The sequence below is a fragment of the Kogia breviceps genome, chromosome X (assembly GCF_026419965.1).
Source record: "Kogia breviceps isolate mKogBre1 chromosome X, mKogBre1 haplotype 1, whole genome shotgun sequence".
In the NCBI taxonomy this organism is placed as follows: domain Eukaryota; kingdom Metazoa; phylum Chordata; class Mammalia; order Artiodactyla; family Physeteridae; genus Kogia; species Kogia breviceps.
In genome coordinates, this window is record NC_081330.1 from 71,888,863 (window position 1) to 71,903,023 (window position 14,161).

General features: G+C 38.4%; 1 protein-coding gene across 4 annotated transcripts in view; it reads right to left on the bottom strand.

Moving 5' to 3' along the window:
- Window positions 1-355: 355 nt before the first annotated feature.
- Window positions 356-14,161, bottom strand: part of OGT (O-linked N-acetylglucosamine (GlcNAc) transferase) — a 40,473-nt gene continuing 26,667 nt past the window's right edge. For 2 of the 4 annotated variants that reach the window (XM_067023770.1, XM_067023771.1), the window contains exons 16-23: window positions 13,075-13,200; window positions 12,373-12,543; window positions 12,145-12,261; window positions 11,884-12,054; window positions 9,776-9,928; window positions 7,635-7,887; window positions 7,289-7,412; window positions 356-2,633 (exon numbers count right to left, since the gene is read on the bottom strand). In XM_067023770.1, coding sequence (XP_066879871.1) covers window positions 2,459-2,633; window positions 7,289-7,412; window positions 7,635-7,887; window positions 9,776-9,928; window positions 11,884-12,054; window positions 12,145-12,261; window positions 12,373-12,543; window positions 13,075-13,200 — 1,290 coding nt within the window. In that variant the 3' untranslated portion in view covers window positions 356-2,458. The remainder of the gene's footprint in view (window positions 2,634-7,288; window positions 7,413-7,634; window positions 7,888-9,775; window positions 9,929-11,883; window positions 12,055-12,144; window positions 12,262-12,372; window positions 12,544-13,074; window positions 13,201-14,161) is intronic. The other 2 variants (XM_067023773.1, XM_067023772.1) reach the window with 1 other exon arrangement.

Here is a 14,161-nt window from a genome sequence, read left to right on the forward strand (position 1 = left end):
AGGTAAATTACCTAACATTTTATTGAAAAAAAAAATTGGTTATATCTCTGAGAAAACAGGCAGCTAAACAGCCTGTTCTGGTCCCTGATGCATGGATATCCTCCTCCCTCATACTGGTGGTTGAGTTCAATCACCATACAGAGTGGGAAGGAATAGTTCACATAAAGAATGAGACTACAAGGGTAGATGAAGAAGCCAGAATGGTTACAAGCTGAACAGGAACAAACACAAATCCATGTGCTGGGAGTCTCAGGCTTTGTTAAGTCTTAATGTTCAAATACAGATTTCATCACTGGAGGACCCTATTATTCCATCCAATGCTCAATTTAACAGAACACAAAATACATCAGCCATATTAAGGGCAAATCATTCATTTATTGTTTAAAGATTGCAAGACAACATCTGAATTTCTGTAGCACAATTTAAATGTTTTACTTTTTTGATAAAGCAGAGTATAATAGAAAAAACAATTAGTTTCCAGTAATATCTATATCTCTATTCAGAATTAAGTCTTCCACAGACATGTTACCTGGAAACAAAAGCCTGTTACAATAAGCAAAGCTTCAACCAGAGCGGCTACTTTTCGGGCCAGGGAAAGGTTCATCCCTATAGGAGGATGATGTGCTATGTAAAATGGCTGCAAGGTCACAGCCTTGAGGGCATTGGAAGTCTACTATCCTATTCCACATTAAGTAGTTTGGTGAACTTCAAACGTCTGTTCATCTGCAACCAAGCTGGCAACCTTTAACTGATATTTCAAGCAGGTAAAAATAAATTAAAAGAAATCCCTACACTGATGTTCCTTGATTTACACTGTTAAATGGTTCATTAACATGTAATTCTGGCTAAGAATTACATTTGAGACTCCTTGCTCAGATTTTGGTTAACAGTACAAATCTTTCAGAAATTCAAGTTCTTATTAATCAATAATTTGTCAGCTAGGATACATTCAGGCATCAGCTGCAACTACAGAATAGGTGCACTGCCTCAGCGCTTTGGAAAGACATAATCTAACACTACTAGCAGACAAAATATCTGTTACTAGACAGCATATGTGCAGTAGTACAGCAAGACAAAAACATATATTCATATGTTGGCTTGTTTAAGCCTCAAGCCCTCGATCCTTTGTTGAAATACAATTTCATTCCTATGGTTTTCAATACCAAAAACTCAACCTCCAGGAGGGCTAAAGTCTAATTTGTACTCCAAACCAAGTAGCAGTGCAGTTCACTACTACTGAGGCTGAATCCATAAAGACTTCAAGACCACGTCCAGAAGACAAGTTATTATATATAATACCCTAGAAGGTCTGAAATATAATTATCATATACATAGCTGGTCCTTCAGAGCTTTTTACCTATAACATGTTTTTTGATGAAACTTATTTAATGTACTGGAGATAACTGTGACTTACTGATCAAATATTTGAATACTTATACTTACCTGGGATTTCATTTCTGCTGTAAGAAAAAGGAAGAACAGGACTCACTTAAAAAAAACAAACTTTAGAAATGAAAGTAAAAATCTTATCACACACTATCACTTTTGGAAGCAGCATAGAGGGGCAGTCAACGGTAAAACACTGGTGAAATAGGTCAAAACTCTAGGCCAAAAATCCATTATTATTATGATCAGTGACAGTACCACAACTGTGCCCTTCATAATTAATCATCACTCCTAAGAATCTTCATTTGGCACCAGATGATGTGTTTAAGAGAAACACTCTGGGAGGTTTTGAATCAGACTTGGTTTTTTGTTAGCCAAGTTACAGGAGAATTTTTAAAGTGGGGGGAAGGGAAGAAGGAAACGGACCAGAGAAAGAATGTAAGCCATCATCTATAAACCAACAAAGCACTGATAGTTCCAAACATTATGTCAGACACTAAAATGACTGATATAGGCTCAAGTGGTTTATAAAACCTATAAAAAGACTACACCAGCAAAGTCCCCATTTATCTGTAGAGTTCAGAAACTAAAACAAGGAATATTTTAGCTTAAAACCTTATCTCAAGAGAATCATATACACTTCACATGAATAAAAATACCTGAAACCAAACATTTTTAAAAGCTCCAATACCCAAAATATAAAGAAAAAAATTAATTCAGAAGACTCAATCAATCCATGATAATCACATAATGGCTGGGCAATCTCTATCTCCCTTCCACACTAACCATCCATCCCATGGAAGACCAAGGGAGATCAGACCTTCCAGACTTATGCAACACCTGGCTGCTGCAAAATTCTATGGAGACTCCTTGTGGAACAGCAGTTTCCCATCTCTTGTGTCTCTCCCTATCATGGTCATGCAGGAAGCAAGTCTGGCTGTGCTATTTCTTATCATTGTTTGTCACCCATCTGCAACATGATATTGTACAGATAAGTAAAAAGTAGTTCCCTTTCCCCCAGAAGGTTGAGGCTCAGGTACAGGGGTAATTCTCCTGTGCACACAGTCATTATTTAGGCCGACTCAGTGACTTCAACAGGCTTAATCATGTGATCAGGTTTGTTGCCAGCTGCATAATGCTCCCACATCTGTAGATAGAGCCGCTCTAGTTCCATTGTGTATTGTTTGGTGTTGAACAGAGGGCTAGATATTCTCTGCTTCCAGACTTTGCCACGAATTTTCTTCAGGCTGAATAAGAAAAAGAGATCCAAGATTACAAATCAGAGCAGAAATTCAGAACTAACCCCCATAAACACCTAGACACCTGTATGGTAAATTACATGACCAAACTTTCTCTTCTGATTGGCCCTCCCTTACCTCAATGCTAAAAAAGTGAAAGGTCACAGCTAACAAAATGTTAAACACTTAAAATGGAGTTCACCTCCACGTCCCCTGAAAAGACTGTTCTTTCCTAAATAAGCATATCCAAGAGACACCATGCATTCTCCACTTCACCTTATTTCTACCTTTAAAATAAAAATAAGACTTGGCAATGACATGTCTATTCCTACGTACTACTGGTTAGAACGTAAACTGTTTACCCTTTTAATATGCAACTTAGCAATGTGTCTATTAGAACTATAAATGTTCATAAACCTATGACCTATCAATAACACTTTTAAATGTATTCAACAGAAATAATCAGAGATGCAGACATACCTGACCATGCAAAGATGTTCACTGAAGCATCATTTACAATAGCTAAGGCACAAACATAAGATGGAAGTATTCATTTTATGAATGTTTTAATGAAATAGGAAAACACTCAAGGGGAAAAAATGCAGTACATCTACTGCTTTAATTTTCCCCTTGTACATGAACTGAGTTCTTTTATTTAGATATAAAAAAAAGTGTTCCTAATATCACCAAGATTATGGTTCTGTTCAGAAACAGGAAAAAAAAGCAATCAATTCTTCTGGGGAAAGAGGATAGAATTCTCTCTCTCCTCCTGTTGTGAATATATCATTTGTCATGAGACTATTATTATACAGAGAGAGTTATTACTTTAGAGCCAGAAGCTGGAATACTCTTGTACATTTTTAAAAAACAATAAAAGGGTTATTTTAATGTTTTTTTGTGCCAGAACTAGTAAAACAGCTATGCATATCTGTTGGCCTCAACCAAACCATGACCATATTAATGTTATCTTCCAAATAAAAATACCTTTGTGTTTTTTTTAAAGTTCTGTATGTCGGCTTCCCTGGTGGTGCAGTGGTTAAGAATCCGCCTGCCAATGCAGGGGACATGGGTTCAAGCCCTGGTCCAGGAAGATCCCACATGCTGTGGAGCAACTAAGCCTGTGTGCCACAACTACTGAGCCTGCGCTCCAGGGCCTACAAGCCACAACTACTAAGCCCGCATGCCACAACTACTGAAGCCCGTGCACCGACAGCCCGTGCTCCGCAACAAGAGAAGCCACCTTAATGAGGAGCCCACGCACCGCAATGAAGAGTAGCCCCCGCTCGCCGCAACTAAAGAAAGCCCGCACGCAGCAATGAAGACCCAAAGCGGCCAAAAATAAATAAATAAATAATTTAATTTAATTTAAAAGTAAATAAATAAAGTTCTGTACGTCAATAGAATGGTTAAACTGTGGTGCATCCACACACTGAAATACTACTCAGCAATAAAAGGGAATGAACTACTGATACGAGCCAACAACATGGATGAATCTCAAAACATTATCCTGAGTGAAAGAAGCCTTCAGAGTACATACTGTATGATTCCATTTGTATAAGGTTTTAGAAAGGCAAGACTACATAAATTATGGTGGAAAAAAAAATCAGAACAGTGGTTGTCTCTGAGGGTTGGTGAGGAGGACCAACTGAGAAGGGGTGTGAAGGAACTTTCTGGAGTGATGGTAATGTTCTACATGCTGTTGGACGCCTGGGTTATAAAGGTATTTCTCAAAACTCACTTAAGATTTGTGTATTCCAGTTTGGGATTAGCAGGTACAAACTACTGTAGATAAAGTAAACAACAAGGTCCTACTGCACATCAGAGAGAACTATATTCAATATCCTATAATAAACCATAATGGAAAATAATATGAAAAAGAATATACACATGTATATAATGTATATATAACTGAATCAACTTTGCTGTACACCAGAAACAACACTGTAAATCAACTATGCTTCAACTAAAAAAGTAAAATTAAATTAAATTTTTAAAAGATTTGTGTATACACTATATGCAAATTCTGCCTCAAAAGACATAAGAAACAAGTATTAAACTCTAGTTAATGATGGCCATTCTGAAGTATTTAGGGAGAATACTGATATCTGCAACTTACTTCAAATAAGACAGATTTCTAAATGGATATAGGAATAAACAGATGGAATAAATGTGATAAAAATACAGTAAAATTATCAGTGGCGGAAGCTAGGTGCTAGGTATATAAGTGTTTATTATAAAATTGAACTTTTTCATAACAAAATGTTGGGGAAAAAGTATTGTATGAAATCAACTAAGTTCCAAAAAATACACGAAATTATTTACTGTAGTTATCTCTGGGATGATGGACATGAATCTTAATTTTTTAATGCCTGGGCTCAAAGTTTTCACTAGTTTTTCTTAGCTGTATATGATGTTCAGGGGAGAAAATTTTGAAAATGATAAATAAATGCTTAACATACATCTGTTTGAATGCTTACTATGTACCAAGAACTGTTGTTAAGTGCTTCATGTGGAACACTTTTTTTCTTTTTATTGGAGTATAATTGCTTTACAATGTTGTGTTAGTTTCTGCTGTATAACAAAGTGAATCAGCTATATGTATACATATATCCCCATATCCCCTCCCTCTTGCGTTTCCCTTCCACCCTCCCTATCCCACCCCTCTAGGTGGTCACAAAGCATCGAGCTGATCTCCCCCTGTGCTATGGGGCTGCTTCCCACTAGCTATCTATCTTACATTTGGTAGTGTATCTATGTCAATGCTACTCTCTCACTTCATCCCAGCTTACCCTTCCTTCCCCTTCCCCGTGTCCTCAAGTCCACTCTACGTCTGCATCTTTATTCCTGTCCTGTCCCCTAGGTTCTTCAGAACTTTTTTTTTTAGATTCCATATGTGTGCTAGCATACGGTATTTATTTTTTCTCTTTCTGACTTCACTCCGTATGACAGTCTCTAGGTCTATCCACCTCACTACAAATAACTCAGTTTCATTTCTTTTTATGGCTGAGTAATATTCCATTGTATATATGTGCCACATCTTCTTTACCCATTCATCTGTCAATGGACACTTAGGTTGCTTCCATGTCCTGGCTATTGTACATAGAGCTGCAGTGAACATTGTGGTACATGACTCTTTTTGAATTATGGTTTTCTCAGGGTATATGCCCAGGAGTGGGATTGCTGGGTCGTATGGTAGCTCTATTGGTAGTTTTTTAAGGAACCACCATACTGTTCTCCATAGTGGCTGTATCAATTTACATTCCCACCAACAGTGCAAGAGGGTTCCCTTTTGTCCACACCCTCTCCAGCATTTACTGTTTGTAGATTTTTTGATGATGGCCATTCTGACCGGGAACACTTTTAATCCTCACATCTCTGCAAGGTAGGTACTATCATTCATCCCCATTCTGCAGATGGAAAAACCAAGGCACATAGAGACTAACTTGTCCAAAGACACAAAGCTTGTGAGAGAGCCTGGATTCAAACCAAGGAAGTCTGACTCAAAGAGGGTGCTTCTTTAAACTTCTACATAATATGCTACTTGTCAGAAAACACAAAGAAAAAAAAAAATCGCACGTAATACCCACAGAAAAATCTCATTTAAGAGAGAAACACTATTTTATTGTATGGATAAAGCATCATTTATCTAAGCATCATCTCTCGAATTCCCACCCATTTGGGGGCATTTAAGTCGTGTCCAAATATTATTACAAGGATATTCTTAGGTTCAAAGGTCTAGCTTTTTTTTTTCCTTAGGGCTGTGAAAAGACTACCAATTTACTCACCAATGTATGAAAAGGTCAGCACCTCAATGCTCCCTCATCATTGGTATCATATTAAAAATCTTTTATTTTATAGGTAAATAATGGGTATACCTCAATGTTATTTTAATTTATTTCAACTAGGGAATTCCCTGGTGGTCCAGTGGTTAGGACTGCACTCTTTCACTGCCGAGGGCATGGGTTCAATCCCTGATCAGGGAACTAAAATCCCACATGGCAGGTGGCAAGGCCAATAAATTTAAAAATAAATATTTATTTCTACTACAGAGGTTGAACTTTCTTGTTAACCATTTGTATTTCTACTTTAGTCAGTTGTCATTTCTTTGCTTACTTTCCTATTAAGGGATTTAAAATGTAAATATTCTTCAGTCTTTATATAGCCAGGCTATTAATATTTGACATTAAGGAACAGATTTTTTTCCCTCGTTTGCCTTTTAATTTTCTTTTTTTATTGAAGTATAGCTAGTTTACATCTTTTAAGTATCTTGACTTACTTTTATTCAGCCATTTACTCTTTACATAGTGAAACCTAATGATCACTTCATTTATGAAAATTTAAAAAGTTCTTCTCAGGACTCCCCTGGCGGTCCAGTGGTTAAGACTCCATGCTTCCACTGCAGGGAGCACAGGTTTGATCCCTGGCCAGGGAAGTAAGATCCCGCATGCCATGTGGCACGGCCATAAAAATAAATAATAAGTTAAATTAAATTTTAAAATAAAATAATAAAAAGTCCTTCTCCCATCCAGAGAGCATACAACTAATTCATTTATTTTATGTTACCCTTATTTTATGATTTCACTTCATAACACCTATATTCTCTCTAAATTTTTCGTGTTTCCTTCACCTCACCATATAATTTGTTCATGGAAAAGTTTACTTACTATTCTAGATCAGTTCCCAGTTTCACAGCTATGTCTTCATATTCTTGTCTATTTTTAGCAATAAGCTCAAGACAGCCTAAACAAGTGAGCTGGGAAGCTGCAACTCGGGAAGCAAGAGTCTCTCCTGCAATAAGAAAGATAACAACTGCACATCTGAGAATGCAAATAGCACACAGTTATTAATGTTATTTATGTTAAATATCCACACGATGCAGATGAGGAGTGTTCAACTTGAACAAGTCTCATTTTCTATCATCTTGCCCTAAATGCTGCTTCTAGTACATATGATTTCACCTGGAAGTGTCTCTCCCAAGGAGATTTTTAAAAGAACAAGGAAGCAACTCACCTGGCATAGTCACCATGGGTGTCCCTGCCCAAAGGACATCCATCCCTGTGGTGTGTCCATTACAGAGTGGAGTGTCCAAGCAGACATCAGCCAGCTGGCCTCTCCGAACATGTTCCTCTTTAGGAGCAACAGGTGAAAAAATGATACGGTTCTGGGGAAGGCCCATATTTTGTGCATATTGTTGAATATTAGGTTCTCCTACTGCTGGAAAACGCAACAGCCACAGTACACTATTGGGAACACGCTTCAGAATCTAAAATAGGGAAAACAAGAGCAAGTATTAATAGCAGCTCTGCCCTTCTCAAGAAAGGCTCCCATAAATGTCTAGTAATTCTACCATACTCTATTCTTTTCACCCAGATAGCAGCCTACCGTGAACTTAAGTCTTTCGTTCACATAGATGAATTAGATCAACTGAATTATAGGTTCCTGTTCTGCTTAGCGGTCCCCAAAGACAGTTCAAAGAAAGAGGAGATTGATGCAAGAAGACACAAAACAAGTTACTAATTGGCTAAATCTGAGGCAGCTATGTCCTGTGGGAACTGATACTAGGAGTGGTTTTTGTCCATGAGATAGGAATTTTCCATTTCAAATTTTAAATCAATCCCCCACCATGGTACAACAAATAAAGTTAGTTCACACTTGCCAAACTTTATGTGCCTAATCTAGATCAGGGGTCAGCAGACATTTTCTATAAAGGACCAGAGAGCAAATACTTTTGCCTTTGATGCCAACGTGGACTGTGTCATAACTATTCAATTCTGCCCTTGTCACTGGAAAGTAGCCATAGACAATATGTAAGTAAGTAGGCATGGCTGTGTGTCAATAAAATTTTATTTACAAAAACAAGCAGCTGGGACTTCCCTGGTGGTCCAGTGGTTAGAACTCCGTGCTTCCACTGCAGGGGGCTCAGGTTCAATCCCTGGTCAGGGAACTAAGAGATTCCGCATGCCACGCTGCCAAAATTTAAAAAAAAAAAAAAAACAAGCAGTGGACTGGATTTGGCTCATCAGCCATAGTTTGCCAACCCGATTTAGACCTACATCTACTCAACGTATCATACAAGTTCACCACCCTGTCTCTGAAAGCCATGAGAACAGATGGATTTCAGAATTTAGAATTATTTCAGATTTTTTAAAAGTAGTACAGTATATATAAATTACATAACACTCTCAGCAGCAACTCCCTGCAAACCAACATATTAGTATCTCTGCATCAAGATGTAGGAATATTCATACTAAATGGAATAAATAAAGAACCATAAATAGCCTAACATCAGTTCAGGCAGTGTGGCTGCCAACCAAATAAATTTACCACAAACTTATGAAGATGCTTTTGATTTTCAGGTTTTTTGAAATGAGGAAGTAAAGATTCAGGGATAGTAAACCAGTACTCATCTGTTTCCTCTTCTCCACCCTCCCTCCTCCTTTAAAAAGAGAAAACAGACCAAAAAACCCAGATATTAATCAGAAAAAAAGTCAACCAAGAATTATCTCCATTTTACCTCTATGGAAAAAGAGGCAGATATGGATCGTGAAGTTTAGAACCTGCAGAGGTCCTGCTTATGCAAACTGGTATGATGAAATGACTGAGAAGTAATGGCATGAGCCAATTCCTTCCTGGTTCTAACTCTACAATATTGCAAGAATGATGTAAAATGTGGATGAGTATACATAACAGCTTTGCTATCAGCTTAGACCATGGGTTGGCAAACTATAGCCTATGAGCCAAATCTGGCATATTGCCTGTTTTTGTAAATAAAAACTTATTGGAACATACCTATACTCATTCACTTATATAACGAGTATGGTGTTTTCTTGCTACAATGGCAGAATTGAGTAGGTGTGACAGAGAATATGGACTGCAAAACCAAAAATATTTACCACCTGGGCTTTTAAGAAAAAGTTTGCTGATCCCTGCATTTGAACACATACATTTTAAAAGTTCATAAAATGATATTTAGACACTTGAAGGACAAATCAAAAATTGCTGAAATCTACAGATCTTTTGAAGACTATCACAATAGTCTAGCAAAATAGCTCCTGAATGGGAGGATGGGAGGGCAGCCTCAGCAAGACGACCTATATACAGAATCTTTACTAGAATCTCTAGACATTAATAATGAATCTACACACACTCACATTTGCCCACATCTGCAAAGTAGATGGGTCAATTTTATATAACTGATTAAAATTACAGTACACAATGGCATCTTCCGGTAACCCGTACTGAGAACGTGTGGTTACAATAATGGTACGGGGAACCTCCTCTCCAGTGGCAGCCTTATTGTTGATCTAGAACAAGAAAAAATATATGATTATATTTAAAGTAAACATGGTCCGATATCTTTCTTTTCAATATTTAGTTATTTATTTATTTGGCTGCTTCAGGTCTTAGTTGCGGCACACAGGATCTTCGTTGCACCATTGCAGCATGCAGGGTCTTTATAGCTGTAGCATGCGGGGTCTTTAGTTGCAGCATGCGGGATCTAGTTCCCTGACCAGGGATCGAACCCAGGTCCCCTGCATTGGGAGCGCAAAGTCTTTTCTTTTTTTAATTTATTTTTGGCTGTGTTGGGTCTTTGCTGCTGCACGCGGGCTTTCTCTAGTTGCGGCGAGCAGGGGCTGCTCTTCGTTGCAGTGCGTGTGCTTCTCATTGCAGTGGCTTCTCTTGTTGCAGAGCACGGGCTCTAGGCGCAAGGGCTTCAGTAGTTGTGGCACACGGGCTTAGTTGCTCCGCGGCATGTGGGATCTTCCCAGACCAGGGCTTAAACCCGTGTCCCCTGCATTGGCAGGTGGATTCTTAACCATTGCACCACCAGGGAAGTCCAGGAGCATGGAGTCTTAACCACTGGACCACCAGGGAAGTCCCCAATCTGGTATTTTTCAATCAATAAATAATCCTTATGATGCAAAGTGGTATAACCATTAAAAGTCATATCGCTGAACTATAATGAGAATATATTCATGACACATTAAAGGAAAAAAAGTTAGAGCATTATCTTAATTTGGGGGGGACTGCACTATGAAACATCTCACTCTAGCCAAAAAGTTCTCTTCAAAACCCTATTAGTCCAACAGCCAAGCTTTTGCTCACTCTTTTCTCCATGTATGAAATATCCTTTTCTAAATCACACCCACCTTTCAAGACTAAACTTAAATTACTGAACAATCTCTACTAAGACTGCCTCTCCTCACATTGCTCAGCACTATTTCTGAGCATCTACATACACAATTACAGTCTTATCTTGCAATTCCCACACATCTGGGTACTGCCTTACCTTGTTATTGTAAGTATTCCAGGTGTGACAGACATCTCATACATTATGGGCATTGTGTTCTACACTCAAAATTCTTTGTACCTGTGCACTTCAAGAAGTATACTTGTTTTCCCTTAAGTCAAGCATGTCTGCCCTATTATTTCAAAGGACAGTTCAGGCCCAACACATATTACAGGTGATTAATTCCTTTACCTTAATTCATTTCAAGCATTCTTTGTATAAACTGCTATACCACTAAAACTGTTAATTCCTAAAGAGGTCAGAGATCCTTGCCTTATGATCTCTTGACAGAGCTACATATTCACTTATTCAGGTATGCAATATATAATATTGGGTTGGCCAAAAAGTTCATTCAATTTTTCATATGAGCTTACAAAAACCTGAACGAACTTTTTGGCCAACCCAATATTTACTCAGCACGTACTTCATTATCGTGGCTAAGACACGGACCCTAAAGTAATTCAATTCAGTGGAGAATACATACAAACCCAGGGAATTATAATGTGTTGTGCTGGATGTAAAGATATATCCCAAATACTACAAGAACAGAGAATACAGGTACCAATGCAGCAGGGAAGGAGAGGTCAGGGATATGGACAGAAAGAGATTCTTGGTGGAGTTGTCTGAACTCAAAGTCTTAAAGATGAGTAAGATTTAACTGGGGAAAGGATGAGTTACAGAAGCAAGACACTGTATGATGCCTATAGACAGTTCACTGTTGGTAAGAGTAAAGCCACAGGCAGGAAATAACAAGTTATTAACACAGAAGACTCTCATTAAGTAACCTGCTGGCTGAATCCAAGAGACTTTTAAAATCAAACAAACCTATACAAGATGCCAGTTTCCACTGAATTCATTTCCTCATCTATAAAACAGGAATAATGATGCTTACCTCCTAGAGTTATGAGATGTAAAGAAGATAAATGTATACTTGGTAGTAGATAGTATGTTCTATTATTCTCTTCTCACCTGGGTAGTTGCCAGTCCATTGCTAATACTGAATCCATTAATTGTTATCTGAATTTGTCCTCTGTTAATCATTTCAATAACTGCTTCTGCAATGGTATTCATAGGAATGACAGGCATATTAAGAGCTGTATTACTGCTGTCTGCATTGTCTCCTCCGTCAGGACATTTCATCTTAAAATAATTATACAAAATACATCATTAGGGAAAATATCCCAAATGCAGGTAACTTAATTTCAATGACAGTATTGACCAGGTTCTGACCTTGACAATTTTCACATCTGGCAGACTATCAAGAAATGCTTTGAGGTCGATGCCATTCAGTACAATCCGATTGTCATAAATGTGCCCATTGGACTTAAAATCGATGACTGCTTTCTTCTAATCGAAAGAAGTTTCAGACATATCTTTTAGGATGCACAGGGACAGCAGCAAGGAAATAAATGACTACAGTTATCTGCAATTCCCCTATAGCACTGTTTTTCTACCTACCTTCAGGTGAGGAAACATATTAGCATGATCACCAATAAAGAAAGTATGGGGCATATAAGCCAGTTTCTCAGAATACTGCTCAGCAACTTCAGCAGGTGAAGTTTCCTGATCAGTGATGATATAATCCATGAAAAGGGCGCCACTAGTCCCAGGGTACCCCAGCCACATTGCCTAAAAGAAAAATAAAATCAGATCAAAAACTGACTAAGAGGGGCTTCCCTGGTGGCGCAGTGGTTGAGGGTCCGCCTGCCAATGCAGGGGACGCGGGTTCATGCCCCGGTCCGGGAAGATCCCACTAAAAAAAAAAAAAAAAAAAAAAAAAAACTGACTAAGAACCTTCAGCAAAATGGTCTAAAATTAAATAAGTACCTAAACAACCAAGGAGGGTGGACTTCTTTAGCCAAGAACAATCAATATTTTAGACTAACCTTCTAGGTGCTAAACCGTTTTTCCAATTTACAAGACAGAACAACTGTTTACATTGAACTACGAATTGCACATCTCCATATACATGTTCCTGTGGGCACTGTGTTCTCACTCAAAATTCTTTGTCCCTGTTCATTTTCAAGAACTACACTTTTTTTTTTCGTAAGTCAAGCATGTCTGCCTACTGTTTCAAAGGACAGTTAACCAGAGGGAAAAAAACCTATCACTGTCTTCTTAGCCCAATAAACACTGAATAATTATCATTATTTCCTTTACCTGAATAGGAGCTGGCCTGAGAGCAAAGAGTTCATTTCGAGCACCCTTGGTATAACCATTCATATTTACAAGGATGTGTATACCATCTTGATGGATGCGATCAGCTGCTTTTCCATTGCATGGAATCTATGGAATAAAAAAATAAGAACATATACTATGTATAATCTAAGACTGATTCAATTAGTCTTAATGGCATTGAACAGAATTCAAATTCCCAGATGCAAAAGTGGTAACAACACAAATTACATTAACACGGGGTAAAAATATGGTTAAGTACCATTAAAATGGGCCCACAGCATTACACAAACAGGAGACAGAGGAAGGAGAGTTTACCTCTAGACCGAATGTATGAACAACTAGGCTTGGGACTTCCCTGGTGGCTCAGTGGTTAAGAAACCGCCTGCCAATGCAGGGGACACGGGTTCGAGCCCTGGTCCAGGAAGATCCCACACACTGCGGGGCAACTAAGCCCATGTGCCACAACTACTGGAGCCTACATGCCTACAGCCCGTGTTTTGCAACAAGAGAAGCCACCGCAATGATAAGCCCGCGCACCACAATGAAGAGTAGCCCCCGCTCGCCACAACTAGAGAAAGCCCACACACAGCAACAAAGACCCAACACAGCCATAAATAAATAAATGAATGAATGAATAAATAAACTTTTTAAAAAGATGGATAGGAGGAGTTTGAGGGAGCTGAACAGAATACAATCTCAACAGAGAACTGTATAAATAAAGAACCAGAGTAATGTAAGTGCATGGTAGGTTTAAAAAATGGGTAGATCACTTCTACTTGGTATAGGGTGTAACTGAGGGCTAACAATGGGTGAAAAGCACTGGCAAACAAGGTTGTTTGTTTATAAAGGTTGTGAAGGCCACACTGAAGAGCTTGGACTTCATATAGGCACACCAATGTTCACTGCAGCACTATTTACAACTGCCAAGAAATGGAAGTAACCTAAGTGTCCATCAATGGATGAATGGATAAAGAAGATGTGGTATATATGCACAATGGAATATTCCTCAGCCATTTAAAAGTTGCCAGAGGGAAGGGACGGAGGGGGGCAAAACAGGTGAATAGGATTA